We start from the raw sequence: 17,372 nt of genomic DNA, 5'->3' as shown, positions 1-17,372 counted from the left end.
GGTTGATTAAAAAAATCTGGAACAAACACATTTTGTATTCAACTGCTCAAATTATCATACAGTTGCACGAAAGGGAATATTTCTAAGCTGACGCCATAGCTGAATCAGATCCTCGTATGTCTTGCATGCATCTAAACAGGAATTCCCAGTGTATGCGCTCATCTTGAGAAATGACCTTTCGCAACCTTGCAGCAGTCATTGTTTAGACACGTTTGCCATTTCTGACAAAAACCTGCCATAGGTACCTCCCACTAACAATCACACAAAAGTACATAAGAAGCTGTTGTGGCCACTTTTCCCTGTAGTTAAAAATCCCATTCCCCAAATTTGAATTCCTCCTCATTCTGACATTACAATGGTGGACTATGAGGTGTCAGTCTACACGGGCGACCGAGTTAACGCCACCACCTTGAACAGCGTGCACATCAAGCTGGTGGGCACAGATGGCGAGAGTGAGCGCACGTGGCTGAGGTCCTTGGTCATCTTCAGAGGATCTGTAAGTAAATCACTTTTTTTGCATGCTCCTGTGAGTTGTACTGGAAGTGCCAAAAGATAATTGATTGCTGACCAAGGTCCTCATCAGGCCCATGAATTTATCAATGCAAAAAAACACTAAAATGTGAATTCATCAACGCGACTGTAAATCGAATGTATCGTTAGTTTTAATTGAAGGAAACAAATGTAGCTTTAACTATTTGCATGCTAAATTGCACTGTGTGTGTCATCTGGAATGATTTCCATTACGGGTGCGCACTCTTTTGCAAAAATAATTACTTCACGTCACAACACGATAAAGATAACATGAAAACGGCGTGAATAGACGGATGATAAAGACATAATTTATAGGAGCAGAAAATTGAAAGTAAATGCCACTCATTACAATTTTCCTTTGGTCATCAATATAGAACTACAACATCAAATATTTATTTGCTGAAATGTTTACGTGGTGTTTTATATCTTTTCTTTTTTTGATAGTGGAAAGCTTAATATTTCAACTTTCCATTTGTATTTGTCAAATCAAATTTCCTATTTGGGCGATAAATATTGACCGTCTACTAAACGGGATTAGATTTTTGTGTCTACAATTTGATTTAGGATCAATTTGATCTCTAACGATTTTTGATTCAAAATGATTCAATTACTGATTTCTGATTCAATCTATCAATGTGAATAAAAAAAGAAAAAGAAAAATCATTACTTCTGTCAGCTTTTCAAGACAATATGCACATATCATGTAAATAAATACGTATAATACAAGGAACATGACATTTTCCACAAAAAAAACTGGTGGACCACAACTGCTACTCTTTGAGGTTAACTATAAATTTCATGGCTTTTATAGTGTGAAATGACATGAAACAAAAATGTCCTTATATTGAATTTGGCACATTTTAAATCAATTCTGAATCGTGATAAATGAGAATCACAATTTTTATATGAGTCGAATTTTGGACACAACCCTAATACTTCAAAAATCCCTTATCTCATTTCATACATTTTGAGTTATGCAATCCATTATATTTATTCACTATGGTATGGACCCGTAACCAAATCGGCAATCGCTGCTATTTTACCATTTAAGCAACGAATTCCAAATCAGTTTGAATTTTCAATGAGCACTTTTGCCAAACATCACAGTCCAAACAACTGAAACATTTAATTTACTGTATCTTCTGCACTATAAGGCGCACCCCCAATCAATGACACATTTTAAAACTTTTTCTATATATGAGGTGCACCGGATTATAAGGCGCACCCTCAATTAATGACATATTTTCAAACTTTTTCAATCACAATATAGTGATACTCAAAGTAATAACAATCATAACTCATATAATAACTCTCAACACTCAATCGCACAATGACTCGTCAATATGAGCAACCTTGTTCAACTGTAAACACACAAAAGAAACAGGTCAAGCTTACTTTATCACTTCATTCCCCATCTACGAATTCCAATCTCAATATTGATCTATATATAAGGCACACCTGATTATAAGGCGCACCATCAGCTTTAAAAAAAAAAAAAAAAAAGGCTTTTAGGTGCGCCTTATAGTGCGGAAAATACGGTAATCATTATAGTACTTTAACTACACCATATATTGTTTAAAGGATTTTACCAAGCAGTCGCATTCACTTTTTGAATACATATTTGGTAAAGTAGACACATCAAACTACGGAAAAGCTTTCTTTTTTAAATTTAAAATCTTTTTTTTTCCATGCATTGGAAATATCTACAAACGCTCATCTGGGATGACACTACCATAAAATAAGTGTCCCAAACATTTAACGTAATTGTGCATTCACCCTTTCATATTTCACGAGACCCGCCTTTTCTTATCATTTTCCTAGGTGTCAAATTATACCGTTTCCTGCCCAAACTCTCTTGGACAGCTGGTTCTGATAGAACTGGACAAACGCCAATTTGCCCTTTTGCCTGACGACGCTTGGTTTCCCGACAAGGTGGAAATCAAATCTCCCGAGAATTATATCTACACCTTTCCCATCCACTGCTGGATCAGTGACAGGGAAACTCACCGCTACAGAGAGGGAAAAGGTGGGTTGATAGTGCGCTTGTCTACCATCGTGTACTTGATAAATACAAATAATCCTCATGCAACATTTGTGAAATTGCTTTGAAAGCTGTGAGGATCTTTGATGAAAGCAACGCTCTCGGTCAGTACGCAAGGCAGCAGGAGCTAAGCCGGCGAAGTGGAGACTATGAGTGAGTGTTAACTGTATATATCTCACTTTTGTTTTTTCCCATAATGAGGCTACATTAACGTTTAAACCGCCCGACAGCTGGGAGTTGTATTCCCCAGGTGTGCCCTACACCATTAAGTCAGATGGTCCTATGACCTTGCCAAATGAGGTCCAGTTCTCCTTTACCAAGACTACAGAGTTTGCATTTACAGCGGCAACAGGGTAAGAATCCAACAAAAATAGCTCAAAACTGAGATTACACCATTTTTTCCAGATGTTGTTGGTATTTGCTAGGAAAAAAAACTTTTTTTTTGTTTCCCAGGTTGGCTGAACTTCGTCTGAAAGGACTCGTTGACAACCAGGAAAATTGGAAAAATCTCGACGATATTAATGATGTGTTTCGTAACAAAGACACACCCTTATCAGGTACCGAAACCTGAAGGCTTTTCCTCAATCCTTCACCAAGTGCTAATTTAAATATTTTTTGTTGTGTTACTAGAAGTTGAGATCAAATAAATTAATGAATTAATACCAGCAAAGACCATTGACCAAGGAGAGTTTATCTTCCCAAAATATTAATGTATTTTTTCAGATTACGTCCAGGAACACTGGAAGGAGGACTGGTTCTTTGCATACCAGTTCCTAAATGGAGTCAATCCCGCCTTGATTCAGCGTTGCAAAACTCTGCCCCCAAATTTTCCTGTGACTGATGACATGGTCTTCCTTCCCAACTGCTCAAACTTGTCAAATGAGTTGAGGGTAAAAGTTTGTTTAGCATTTTCTCACGTATTTTTGAATGTATACAACCATTTCTTCAACAACACAAAAACTCAGCATTGCACTAGTACAGTTTGTAATATCTACAAGGTAATCATTCAGATATGCTTGTCCCCAAACAGCAAGGCAACATATACCTGTGTGACTACAAGAATCTGGATGGAATGCCAGCAAACACTATAGAAGGGAAGCAGCAGTACTTGACCGCTCCTCTTGTTCTGCTTCACAAAAGACCCGACGACAAGCTGATGCCTATTGCCATTCAGGTGAATGTTCAACACACAAGTCCACAAGGAGGTGAGGGGTAGAGAGTTTGAATAGGGTGCATTCCATTCCGTGCTTCCATTTCCATGGCCGTTGATCAGAGATGTTGCGGCAAGGGGGTTAAGGGAACACCCAAGTCCTCATGGTGGACACCAGAAGTAAAGAGGGACATCAGACTGAAGGATAAAGTATAGTGAGTCTGTGGAGCTCCCAAAGTAGTGATGGGTCTCAGTTTTAACAACACTGCTTGGTCAAGAACAGTACTACCAGCATGGCAGAATGAAGTTGTATTTCCCAAGTGAAGAAGGTTTCCAGCATGGTATTCCAAAAATCATGCCTCTATTATTTGCAAATTAGGTAATGATGGCCTTGTCAAAATTGTGACTTTTAATCACAGTTGCTGCGGTTCACAGCTAAGATTAGAGTCAAAAGCTCAAACTGGGTCAACGGTTTTCAATATTAAAAGGCTGTTCCCCATTCTTGGAATAAATTGGATAAGTACTCCATGGAACTACTCTTACGCTATGTTCAGACAGCAGTTTGAAGTATCTGATCTTTTAAATGGCAGTTTGAACGCGACCAAGGCCATTACGCGGTCCTGAAACCAATCCAAACGATCTCGTCATGCGACTTTAGTCTGACCGACCAGGTCACCTTCATCCAACTTGCGTGTGCCCGACAAGCTACAGACATTGCAATCCTGAGTCAAAAAAGCGGAAGCAGGTCGGAAAAAAACAAAACAATGGCAGACAAGCCTGTCTGAATGTAGCCTTAGAAAGATCAAGCTATAGTGCAAATTATTGCAGCATGGGCAGCGAAAAAAAAGAAATCAACAATAACAACATGCTGTCTGCCAAATGTCCATCCTTGATTTGATTACTTCCCCTCCCACAGCTGAAGCAGACTCCAGCTAAGGACAACCCCATCTTTCTTCCAACTGACTCTCCGTACGATTGGCTCATCGCTAAGATTTTTGTAAGAAGTGCAGATTTCTCAGAGCACCAAATCAATACGCATTTGTTACGCACACACCTGCTGGCAGAGATTTTTGCGGTGTCACTTCTGCGCAACCTTCCCATGGTGCATCCTTTGTACAAAGTAAGTGGATCATTTCTAAATGTTTCAAATTAAGTGTTTTCATTTACCAAGAAAGAAAAATGTAGTTTCATGGTCTTTTCTTCTATCATTTTAGCTCCTTATACCCCACACTCGTTACACGCTGCAGATCAATGAATTGGCTCGGGATCGACTCATAGGACCCTCTGGCGTCTTCACCCTGGTAAAAGCCAAATTCCGCTCTCAGCATTATATTTCAAAAGTTTTTTGCTCTTCATGAATTGGACTGTTCTCCAGTTTGCAGCGTCTGGCCGAGTGTCTTTAACGAAGATCTTGGCAAGATCTCTGCACTCACTCACCTACAGGTCGCTTTGTATTCCGGATGACATTGCTGATCGCGACTTGCAGGACTTGCCCAACTTTTACTACAGAGATGATGGACTCCAAATTTGGAACATCATGTTCAAGTATGAGTTTTTGAATGATCCATTATTGCAAGACCAATCTCTCCTGTACATGTCTTTGTAGGCCAAATTTTCTGAATGAGTTGGTTGGATATTCAGCTTTGGGAATTGAGGCTAGGTTCATACATGCAGCCTGAAGTGATACAATTCTGATTATTTCAAAGTTCAAAGTTCAAAGTTCAAAGTTTGCTTTATTGTCCATTCTACCACATGTGCAAGGACAGGCAGAGAATTTAAATTTCGTGACTCTCTAACCTTAGTGGCCAGCCCCATCCAAGCTGTATCTGATCTTTTGCTGGCAGTGTGAATGACACAAATCAGATTTTTTCAACTGTGACCCAGGCCACTTAAGTATGTGGTACTAAATCTGTTACATACCGATTTTTTGACATGTGACTTCAGGTCGCATTCATCTCACTCGCACGTAACAAAAATTGCAATTTTGGCCTCAAAAATATGGGAGCAGCTAGGACAATACAAAACAATAATAGTGAAGTTGAAAAATATTCTGAGGGAGGGAGAACAAAGTGAATTGCCTGTGTGTGAGTCTGTCCTCTCACTAGCTCGGAGTGAGCTGCTCTCATGAGGGTGACGTTGCTGTCACGACACAAAATGCCATGGCCTAATATTGCACCTTCCCCCCCTCCATTGCACCTTAAATGTAACAGATTGCAAATATTGTGGCTCCAAAATGAATGACAACCACTCCTGCTGTGTGTGACGTCATGGTTTCCTCTGCTCACGCGGGACAGTTTTGGGCCATTTGGCAAACACATAGGTCACATACAGGTTGAATTTATTTGGTAACGTGAATGACCTCACACACATACAAAAAAAAATGGAACTTGTCTCCCAAAAGGTTTGTGCGGGGAGTTATACAGTACTACTACAAAAGTGATGACGAGGTCCAGCGTGACTCCGAACTGCAGACTTGGATCAAGGACATTTTTGAGCACGGATTCCTTTCGCTGCCTCAAACAGGTGATCTTTACAGAGTATGATGCTACAAATTTTACGCACCAACAGCTCAAGCCTCTCACACTCATACCATTTTCTCACTTTTTTCTTTTCCTTTCCAGGAATCCCTCAGCGTTTTGCCAGTGTGCCAGAACTGATCAAGTTTGTCACCATGGTGATGTTCACTAGTTCCTGCCAACATGCAGCTGTAAACAGCGGACAGGTAAAGCCATCATAAAAACAGCATATATTTTTGCTACTTCTGGTCTTATTGCAAAGTCTTTTTGCAGTACGACTACGGCGGCTGGATGCCAAACACCCCTGCCACCCTACAGCGTGCTCCACCGACTGAAAAGGGGACAACAAGCGAGGCCACAATGCTAGAGACGTTGCCCCCTATCAACGTCACCGCTCAGGGAATGGCCACTGTCTGGCTGCTCAGCAGACAGTCCTCGGACTTTGTAAGTACATCATACTTAACGTGATAAAGTCAATTATTGCGAAAAAACAAAAGAAACACCTGTTGATGCCACAGAATTTCTGATCAAATATAAAGCAACAACTGTTCACTTTGACAACAAAGAGTTTTCAGTTACCTGGTGTGCCTTATATTCGGATGCACTTTACATTTACAAATCAACAGGTCCCCCTCGGACACTACCCAGAGGACCATTACACTGAAGAGACGCCCCGTCAGTTGCAAAGGGATTTTGCAGCTGAGCTTGACAAGTTGTCAATCGCGATTAACAACAGAAACAAAGATCTGGAAATCCCTTACACTTACTTGGATCCAAAGAAGGTCGAGAACAGTGTGGCCATCTAAACCCTGGAAAGTCACGATCAAAAAGGACAATCCCATGAATCGCAAATGATTGTTTTGTGTAAACAGTGTTATTGAATAGAAACCTTCAACAGATTTTGAAAGAATGTAATGCAGGGAACCGCCATTTGTTCTATGTAGTTTACTTTTACATTGTTTTTCCAAATAAAAAAAAGTGGATGATTTTTTTGTTTAAATACGATGACTTTAAGGTCATTTGACTTTGGAGCTGGCTTGGCTTTTTCAGCCACCATGCGTAACACGTTCAGAAGGAGGGTGATGCTTGGCAAGAGATTGATATCCGTCAGTTATTTTTTATTCCATGAAACCCTGCATTAATTGAGCAATGTATGTATGACTGATGTGCAAATAAAAGTTTAAATATCCTAAGAATTTAGTACGTGGACAACTGTATTGAACAAAATGAGTTACAGCACGATTCCACTTGGAGGTGATTGTGCCATAACTGTTTCTGAATGATGGCACGTTACAGTTGGGTTGCTGAAATCTGGTTTCCACATCACCCATTTGTGTGTCACCATCCAGGAAGACAGCAAAGCGCAAGGGAGGATGCAACAACGCCTCAGCTTATCGTTCTTCAAATATATCATCGTTTAAGAATTGTTGACTGGTCAGATTTGAACTAAACTAACAAGTTAAACGAAACTTTTCAAAACAAACATCTGTAATGGATGCTAAGACTGAGCGAATTGGGTCCGTGTCCAATGGAAGTTTTGCAACCGGGACTTGATGAACAGGTTTTTGTCCGTGCTTTGTTCTCGTAACAGAGCAAAATATGTTTCCCAGCAGAGCTACTGTTGTTTTTTCACTCTGCGATGTTGGCCTGTCTGCGACTGGCTGGCAACCAGTTCAAGGGTGTACCCCTCCTAATGCCCGACGACAAATGGGATAGGCACAGACACGCCTGTGACCCTCGTGAAGATCAGCAGTTATGATAATGGATGGATGTTCTTTCCGCACAAGTTGTTACTTTTGTTTGCATCACATGCACATTAAAAAAAAACAAACAAAGCAAGACTCCTTTCAAAGACTAAATAAAGACTTTGCCAGTCAGAGGCTCATTCCTGAGCACTATCACTTTACCACTGTTCTTAAGTTTGAAGTCATTTTCATGGTGTCTCGGTGCATCACATGGGATTTCATTTAGCCCATGAATGATGTTGTTGTTGCATAATCTAATAGTTTTTTGTCAGCGAAGCGGCATGACAATAGCATTGGTGCACAATGGCATTTATCTTGGTTGACTTTTCACAGGTCTGAATCCTGGCTATAGAGGTCGACTAGCTTGATGCCCATCAACCATTATAGTGCACCTTCTTCTCTTATCGGACCTGAGCTTTTGATCCAATTGGGAAATACTGAACAACGTATTGACGATATTTTTTGGCTGCATCGATGATAAAAATATTGGACCCAGTCCCGCTGTAAGGCAGTGCATGTTACCACTGGTTAAGTAGAACCCATCGCCTCACAGTTCAAGGGAACCCAGTTCAAATCCACATGGCTCCGGTCTTCCTGTATGGAGTTTGCATGTTCTCCCCGAGCCCGCATGGGTCCTCTACGGGCAATCCGGCTTCCTCCAAAATTCCAAAACCATACATGGCAGGTGTATTGTACTAAAATGTCCTTAGGTGTGATTGGGTGTGTGATTGGTTGTTTGTCTCTATGTGCCCTTCAACTGGCTTGCAACCAGTGTCATCTGGTCATCCGGGATAGGCACCAGCAAGCCTGCGACCCTCGTGAGGATAAGCTGCTCTAGAAAATGGATGGATGGATGTTTTTGGCAATAAAGAAAATAGGATTGTACTTCGAAAGGATCTGAAGTCACTGTCTTTAGAAACCAAGGGGAAAGTGCAAACTTTTGGGGCGCTGATCAACTCGGATTTGACTTTCAGGAATCATATTACAACAATCACAAAAACAGTCTTTTACCAGTTTAAAAAAAAAATCTCCAGACTTAAGCTTTGCATGCAATTATTCAATCAGCCATTGCTCATACACGTCTGACATTCCTGATGGAGACACCGCCCACAAATTTGCATATTCAGCACAGGTACACATAAAAGCCTTTGAGGCCAATTATATCTGGTAGGAAGAAGAACAGTGTTACCCTTATTCAGATTCTTCATCATTCTGGGATAATAATGGTGGATTATGAAGTGACCGTCTACACTGGCGACCGAGTTAACGCCACCACCGTGAACCCTGTGTACATTAAACTGGTGGGCACGGACGGCGAAAGCGACCGCACGTGGCTTAGGTCTTTGATCATCTTCAGAGGAGCGGTAAGTACGAAAAAAAACTTTTTGTGTAGTCCTGCAATATGCCCAGGACGTGCCAAAGGATGACTCATTCAAATGCGTTATGACTTCTATATTAAACATTAAATAAGTGCAACTAGACAATATGCAATGACCGCACAGCTTTTTTTTAGGTTTGGTCATTTGTTCATAAAAATTAAAGCACAAGTCTAATTATTATACTAATTTCTTAAAACAGTTCATTTTCAAAACCATTTTTAATAAGAGCTTTCAATTCTAAATAGGAAAAAAAATTGTACTGTTGCCTTAAACTATCAAATGGTCCATAACAAAAGTGTAAAATAAATGTTATGTGAAAGACTGCAAAGTTTTAAAATTTTCATTCATAAGTAGATGTAAATACTTTCATATCTGTGTTCATTAACTGTATTATGTTGTCTTCAAACATTCAGTTGCATTACTTGGACGGTACCTGCTTAGTTTTGGGTGAGGTACTCATGTTACGGCCTGTATGTTATTGGTGTTCATGCTTCGATGTGAAAGTGCCCCTCCCACGTTTTGTCCCTCCCATGTTGACTTCAATGAGGTTAGGAAAGGTAACGCACCTCTTGGGATGATGCAACATTTGATCCTGATCCAAATGACGGTTCCCTTGCTGTTATTCTTTAGGTATTTTTTTCACCTTTATTTAACCAGGAAGAGATCCATTGATATTTCATTTCTTTTGCAAGGATGTCCTGGGGGAGAGTTTACAGAAAGCAGAATTTGTCAAAAGTTTAGAAGGGTGAGAAAGAGGAGAACTAGTAATAATAATGTCATTAAAAATGTTAATAAAGGCATCAATTCAGTCAATTATTTACAAGAACATCTAGTAATAAGGAGATCTAATGGCACCATTTTACTTGTTTTGTTTGCTTCACCCAATTGTCTTTAAAAGGCACATATCGTGCATATTTTTTCATCATTTAAAACAGTTGTAAGGTGTCTCAACATGATCAGGATCAGGGCTAGAGTTTCTGTACCTTGATAGAGCAAACAACTGGACCTATTTACCAGAGCACGCCGCAAAATCAGATCTAGGTAACCAGTCATACCTGAAACTGGATCTGGTTGTGGTCGCGAAATTGAATGATAATTTTTCACTTGATTTAGACTTGATTATTAATGGTTAGAAAGTTAGTATTTGGTAGACCTACACCATTTGGATCTCAATATAATGCAGTAGAACCAGTGTCCATTAGTACTTGTTAGTAGCAGATGGCACCTTGACACTCTGTATATTTTTAGACTGCTTCCTGCCCAAACACCCTTGGACGGCTGATAGAACTAGACAAATGATTCTCAATTCTTAATCAATTCTTCAATTCTCGTAGTGCTTGTGCAGGGTTTGTGTTTCTACACCCAAACTGATTTAGACACATCTACAAAAGCTCATCTGGAATCAAATGACCAGAAAATAACTTTTTAATACTTCTACAAAAAAATATTCAGATTGTCTTTCCTGTCATTTTCTAGGTGACAACCTATACGGTTTCCTGCCCAAACTCACTTGGACGGTTGGTTCTGATAGAACTAGACAAACGACAATTTGTGCTTTTTCCAAATGATGCTTGGTTCCCTGACAAGGTGGAAATCAAATCACCGGAGAATGATATCTACACATTTCCCATTCACTGCTGGATCAGTGACAGGGAGACTCACCGCTACAGGGAGGGAAAAGGTGGGTTGATCAGCGCACTTGTCTGCCATCATGTACTTAACTGCAAATAATCCTCGTGCAATGTTTGTGGTATTGTTCTGAAAGCTCTGAGGATCTTTGATGAAAGAAACTCTCTTGGCGAGTATGCGAGGCAGCAAGAGCTGAGGCAGCGAAATGTTGACTATCAGTGAGTGTACACTGTGTATACTTCTACTTTTTGTACGTTAAAGTGGATATAAGACGCTACATTAACCTTTGAACCTCCCAAGATGGGACTTGTATTCTGCAGCTTTCCCATACACCATTAAGGCGGATGGCCCAATGACCCTGCCGGATGAGGTCCAGTTTTCTTTCACCAAAAATACAGAGTTTGCATTCACAGCAGCTACAGGGTAAGAAGCTTCCAAATCTTACAGAATAAGGCAGGGCGGGAGCTGAAATCTACACCCGCCCCAACTCCCATGGTCACGCCAATCACGTGTCTTGTAGGCGAGCTGAGAGCACAAGTCACACACGCTGTGATAGGGGCTGTGCGGGTATAAAAAATGGATGGACGGAAGATGCTTGTTTTGTTTCCTAGGTTGGCTGAGCTTCAGTTGAAAGGACTTGTTGAAAACCAGGAAAATTGGCAAAATCTTGACGATATCAATGACGTGTTCCACCATAAAGACACTCCCTTATCAGGTACCAAGGCCTAATGGCTTTTCATTCCATCCTCACCAAGTTCTGAAGTGTTTCAAGGATTAAAGATCACATGGAGAAAAGCATTAATATCAGTAAAGCTCAATGAGAGTTTGTCTTACAAAACTTGCGCTGTAGAATTTTTCTTTTTCCCCTTTGGCCAGATTACGTCCAGGAACACTGGAAGGAGGACTGGCTGTTTGCATACCAGTTCCTAAATGGAGTCAATCCCAACATGATTCAGCGTTGCAAAACTCTACCTGATAATTTCCCCGTAACTGATGACATGGTCTTCATTCCTGATGGCTCAAACTTGTCGAATGAGTTGAAGGTAAAAGTTTGTTTTTGCATTCTACTCAGTTAGGATTTGAACATAGATATATACATTTCGTTAACAGAAAACATATGCATTGCAGCCAGCCTACTGTACAGAAGTGTATATAGTATCTACAGTATTTGTTTGCTCTTACACAGCAAGGAAACATATACCTGTGTGACTACAAGAACCTGGACGGAATCCAGGCAAACACCATACAAGGGAAGCAGCAGTACTTGACCGCTCCTCTTGTCTTGCTGCACAAAAGACCTGACGACAAACTGATGCCTATTGCCATTCAGGTGACATTAGCTTAACACAATGTCCATGAACAATGGTTGTGGGTAAGGTAGAGAACATTGGTACCGCTTTTTCTAACCAGGAAGTAAAATGTCCTGTTTGCTAAGGCCTCACCTCACAACATGTGGCTGCCTCACCCCCTTCATGTCGTTGTTCAATGCTGACCGGCCATGAAACATCCATCAATATCTTGACTGCTCATCATCATGGGGGATACAGTCTGAATAGGTTGAATTTCGATGCGTCTGCATTGCCAAAGACAAGATTTAGAAATGTTGAGGAAAGACAGATGAAGCAATCCCCCATTGTGGACACCAGAAGTAAAGAAGCATATCAGGCTGAAGGATGAATGAAATATTATTTAGGTACACTGAGGATGCAAGTCTTCCACAATGTGTGTTTGATAGGCAGACTGTTGTGGTAAAGAAGAGAGTTTCTCGGGCTTTTCACTGTAGCATAGCAAAAAACAACAAAAATGCTGTTTGAGTATCTATACTTGATTTGATTCCTCCCCTCTTACAGCTGAAGCAGACTCCGGCTGAGGACAACCCCATCTTTTTCCCAACTGACTCTCCGTATGACTGGCTAACTGCTAAGATTTTTGTGAAGAGTGCAGATTTCTCAGAGCATCAAATTAACACGCACTTGCTACGCACTCACCTGCTGGCGGAGGTTTTCGCGGTGTCTCTTCTGCGGAACCTGCCCATGGTGCATCCACTGTACAAGGTAACTGGGGCGTTGCCTATTCGCTTTCAATAAATTGCTTTTTTCCATCAAGGTCTGTTGAGATTTGATTCATGGTCTTTCCTTCTATCACTTTAGCTCCTCATAGCCCACACTCGATACACTCTGCAGATCAATGAATTAGCTCGGACACAGCTCATAGGACCAACTGGAGTCTTCACCCGGGTAAAAGTCAACTTTTGCTTCGAAGAGGACATTTCAGATGTTCTGTTTAAATCATGTATTGGATGGACCGTTCCTCAGTTTACAGCTTCTGCAGGAGCGGGTGTGACGAAGATCATGTCGAGATCGCTGTCTTCCGTCACCTACAGATCTCTTTGCATTCCAGACGACATTGCCGATCGCGGCATGCAGGATGTGCCGAACTTCTACTACAGAGATGATGGACTCCAAATTTGGAACATTATGTTCAGGTACAACTTTTTGCATGACAAAATACCTCAACACCAATCTCTACAAATCTTTGCAGTGTGATATTTAGGTCAAATCAAATTTTCTGCAGAATCTGGTAAACTATGCATGTATCGAAATTTAGGTTTATCTTTTAGATCATGATGACACCAACAGCATCCTCCAACCCCAGAAATCCATGTGTTCGTCATTCCCCACGAACGAGAAAGTAGCCTGCTAAATATTAAACACATAGGCAATCCAACATTATCCTTTGGAGCCAATAGGTTTCAGTGGATTATTTAGTGAAATTGATGTCATGGTACAAATTGTCTTTCAAAAGATTTGTGCAGGGAGTGATACAATACTACTACAAAAGTGACGATGAGGTCCAGCGAGACTCAGAATTGCAAACTTGGATCGGGGACATTTTTGAACATGGATTCCTTTCCCAGCCACAAACAGGTGAGCTTTACATAAAATTATCCTATACTTTGCTATATGGGCATTTTACTCATCAACAGCCACCTAGTACCTGAAACTTTTTAGTGAGTTTTCTCACTTTTTTTAATTTCCTTTCCAGGAATCCCTCAGAGTTTTACCAGCGTACCTGAACTGATCAAGTTTGCAACCATGGTGATGTTCACTAGTTCCTGCCAACATGCAGCTGTAAACAGTGGACAGGTAAATCTCTGTCATAAACAGCATCTGTGTGGACTACTTCTGGCCTTATTGCAAAGCCTCGTTGCAGTATGACTACGGCGGCTGGATGCCCAACACCCCTGCCACCCTACAGCGTGCTCCACCAACCAAAAAGGGGACAACAAGCGAGGCCACAATGCTTGAAACGTTGCCACCTATCAACGTTACCGCTCAGGGAATGTCCGTAGTCTGGCTGCTAAGCAGGCAGTCCTCAGACTTTGTAAGTACTCCAAATTTAAAGAAATTATTGTGGAAAAGCAAAGCTTTTACGTTTATCATGTTGTTTGTTATTCATCTACCTGTGGGTGCATTTATCTATCGTGTCTACTAAAGGCATGGTGAACATACACCCACGAGGTTCTGCTCGTCATCAGCAGAGATACATACGTTAAAATTGGCCCCACCAGCAAGCACGAGAACATTCAAACTTTACAGAGGAAGGTCAGGAAAGTCAATGCGAGAGACCAGTGAGACAGCTATGATAATCCATAATCTGCTGGACTGCTGAGACATTCAATGACATACTTTTTTTGCATCTGTAGATAGAGTGATCTCAATCATTTGAGCAGAAATTTCCCTTGGTCCCGGAACGCCAAGAAAATTTCCTAGTCAATTTGTAAATGGACTAATCAATGTGTGAAAGATGTTCCTCATAGTCTGGAACAGACTTCCTGACAACACTACCAGGGACCCCGTCATGTATTTGCCCAGCCTATAGAGCATACTGTAGGTATCAGACTCCAGTCCTCGATGGCCGGTATCCTGCGTGTTTTCCGGTGTTCTCTCCCCAACACACCTGATTCAAATGATTAGCATATTAGCAAGCTCTGCAGGAGCTTGAAAATGATCCGAATGTGTGTGTTTCAGAAAGGATTTCAGAGGGTTTGAAAAGATCCCAGCCATTGAGGACTGGAGTTTGACACCTGTGCTATAGAGCAAATGAGAACTGCTTGTGAAAACACGCCAGTATATGTTTGACATTGTAAAGCTAGTCAAGTGTCTCAAATAAAATGATGATAAAATGTGGATACAGAGCTATTATTTTCACGCGTATTCTTGTGTGCCAACAGGTAGCCCTTGGACACTACCCAGAGGAACATTTCACTGAAGAGACTACCTGCCAGTTGAAAAGGGATTTTAAAGCCGAGCTACAAAAGCTGTCGGTCAAGATCAACGCTAGAAATGAAGGTCTAGAAATCCCTTACACTTACCTGGATCCAAAGAATGTAGAGAACAGTGTGGCCATCTGATGATCGCAAAGTCAAAAAGATGGATGGCACGAATTGCAAATTTTTATGCTGTGTTTGTGAATCCATTAGTCCTATAAGGCTTGTTGACGTGCAGGTTTTCCAACATTTTCTAAAAGGAAAAAGTGAAAAAAAAATTCTTGGGATATAATGTAAAGTGAGACAATTAATTTCTGGCCCAAACTGTTCATCGTCATCATACAACCCTTATTAACTGTTCAGGCACTTGGATACAAGTGTAAAGAGATGTTTGGGAAAAATCAAAAATGTAAATATGGCAGGATGTGCTGATGTCTCGTTTGAAGTTTGGGGCATATACATCTATCAAATTCTGAACTTTAGATGATTTTCATTTCATTTGTTGCAGGTTAAGGAAGCTTGAAAAGTGTGAAACCCTGTATTAAATAAACCAATACTATGTACAGTATTATGCGACTTATGAGCAAATAAAAGGTTAAATATCAGAAGAATTTCGAAATCTGATTATTTAACAAAATCAGTTATTGCGTGACACCACTTGGAATTCTTCAAAGTAAAATTGTTTCATATTGTGTGTTTGTTTGTGTGTGAATGACAGAGCATTACAGCTGGGTTGCTTTGACCTGGTTTCACAGGACAAACAACAATTCACATTCACAAACACACCTAAGGGAAATTTGGAGTGGCCAAAAAACCTGCCATGCATGTTTTGGGTAATGTGTAAGGAAACCGGAGTCCACGGAAAAAATTACACGCGTTCACAGGAAGAACATACAAACCCCACGCAGGAAGGCCGGAGTCGGACTCCGACTAACCAGACTTCCACTGCGCTGCCCATCTCGAGTTTTTTTTCCTCCAAAAACAACTCTTTGTTTTCTGGCTTGGCACCCAGCGCTCCTGTCTTGCAGTCGTGGTTGCTGAAGCAAAAAAAACAAAACCAGTGTGAAGCCATAGACGGGATGCCACTATTTGAGAAGCACTGCATTAAGGCAAAATGGCAGCACCAACAGCAGCACACAAAAAAAAAATCTGAAAAATGTTGTTCTTTAATTGTGTTGTTGCATAATCATAGTTTCTTGGCAAGGAAGCAACAGGACAATTACAGAGGCACACCTTGATCGGTTGAACTTCTCACAGGTTTGAATCCCAGCTGGAAGGATCAACTGGTTATGGAAGACGGCATATATGTTCAGGATATTTTTTTATAATAAGAATATTGGACACTGTACCGCATTGCGATAATTCTGTGGATGTTGCTATTGATTTATTCGAATCGCTAATGTTACATCAGTCTCCAGTGCACATTTAAAGTTGCACGAATATCAAAAGTTCAAGCATTTCTGTGAATAAAAACAAAAGTCGTAATTTGTTTGGCTTTCTTGCGACATCATTTCGCACAAAGCATTGCATTTTGAGTTTTTGGCTGAAATTCTTTTCTAAATCATTGAATAAAAGCTAATCCCAACAAATCACGTACTGGATTTATCCTTAGCGGACTTTATTGAAGACTTGCACAAAAAGCATCACACCTTTTAAAAATTACCGTATTTTTCGCACTATAAGGGCCGCCGGATTATAAGGCGCACCCTCAATCAGTGACGTTTTAAAAATTTTCCATATATAATGTGCACCGGATTATAAGGCGCACCCTCAATTAATGACATATTTCAAAACTTTTTCAATCACAATATAGTAATTCTCAAAGTAATAACAATAATAACTCAAATAATAACTAAATTCTCAAGAGCATAATAACCTAATGTCAATATGAGCAACCATGTTCAACTGTAAACACACAAAAGAAACAGATAAAGCTTACTTTATCACTTCATTCCCCATCTACCAATCCCAATCTCAACATTGACCCATATATAAGGCGCACCTGATTATAAGGCGCACCATCATCTTTTTTTAAAAAAAATTAAGGCTTTTAGGTGCGCTTAATAGTGCGGAAAATACGGGATCACTTCTAAACTACTTCACATAAATCA

The 17,372-nt window shown here is 40.5% G+C and overlaps 2 protein-coding genes across 2 annotated transcripts; both read left to right on the top strand.

The window, feature by feature from the left end:
- The first annotated feature begins 321 nt into the window (after window positions 1-321).
- Window positions 322-7,434, top strand: LOC148421550 (arachidonate 12-lipoxygenase, 12R-type-like). Its single transcript, XM_088419390.1, has 14 exons — window positions 322-496; window positions 2,353-2,557; window positions 2,644-2,725; window positions 2,803-2,925; window positions 3,026-3,129; window positions 3,296-3,462; window positions 3,603-3,746; window positions 4,639-4,842; window positions 4,937-5,023; window positions 5,098-5,267; window positions 6,124-6,245; window positions 6,344-6,444; window positions 6,512-6,682; window positions 6,865-7,434. The coding sequence occupies exons 1-14, from the start codon at window positions 356-358 to the stop codon at window positions 7,042-7,044; spliced, it is 2,001 nt and encodes a 666-aa protein (XP_088275516.1). The 5' UTR covers window positions 322-355; the 3' UTR covers window positions 7,045-7,434.
- Window positions 7,435-9,139: 1,705 nt separating this feature from the next.
- On the top strand, window positions 9,140-16,701 carry LOC148421549 (arachidonate 12-lipoxygenase, 12R-type-like). The gene is made up of 14 exons (XM_088419047.1): window positions 9,140-9,347; window positions 10,839-11,043; window positions 11,128-11,209; window positions 11,292-11,414; window positions 11,603-11,706; window positions 11,868-12,034; window positions 12,178-12,321; window positions 12,842-13,045; window positions 13,142-13,228; window positions 13,307-13,476; window positions 13,797-13,918; window positions 14,037-14,137; window positions 14,205-14,375; window positions 15,226-16,701. Exons 1-14 carry the CDS (start codon window positions 9,207-9,209, stop codon window positions 15,403-15,405), a joined length of 2,001 nt encoding a protein of 666 aa, XP_088275173.1. The 5' UTR covers window positions 9,140-9,206; the 3' UTR covers window positions 15,406-16,701.
- The last annotated feature ends 671 nt before the right edge of the window (window positions 16,702-17,372 follow it).

Source organism: Hippichthys cyanospilos, chromosome 7 (genome assembly GCF_059441005.1).
Source record: "Hippichthys cyanospilos isolate Australia breed blue-spotted pipefish chromosome 7, RoL_Hcya_1.0, whole genome shotgun sequence".
Lineage (NCBI taxonomy): Eukaryota > Metazoa > Chordata > Actinopteri > Syngnathiformes > Syngnathidae > Hippichthys > Hippichthys cyanospilos.
This window is presented reverse-complemented; position numbering and strand designations above follow the sequence as displayed.

What these genes read in the sequence shown, in the direction of transcription:
- LOC148421550 (XM_088419390.1), top strand. Translation starts at nt 356, where the DNA reads ATGGTGGACTATGAGGTGTCAGTCTACACGGGCGACCGAGTTAACGCC. An exon ending in CCGCTACAGAGAGGGAAAAG is followed by an intron (nt 2,558 to 2,643) that starts GTGGGTTGATAG and finishes TTGCTTTGAAAG; the next exon opens with CTGTGAGGATCTTTGATGAA. An exon ending in CAAAGACACACCCTTATCAG is followed by an intron (nt 3,130 to 3,295) that starts GTACCGAAACCT and finishes GTATTTTTTCAG; the next exon opens with ATTACGTCCAGGAACACTGG.
- LOC148421549 (XM_088419047.1), top strand. Translation starts at nt 9,207, where the DNA reads ATGGTGGATTATGAAGTGACCGTCTACACTGGCGACCGAGTTAACGCC. An exon ending in ATTTGGAACATTATGTTCAG is followed by an intron (nt 13,477 to 13,796) that starts GTACAACTTTTT and finishes GTCTTTCAAAAG; the next exon opens with ATTTGTGCAGGGAGTGATAC. An exon ending in CAGCTGTAAACAGTGGACAG is followed by an intron (nt 14,138 to 14,204) that starts GTAAATCTCTGT and finishes GCCTCGTTGCAG; the next exon opens with TATGACTACGGCGGCTGGAT.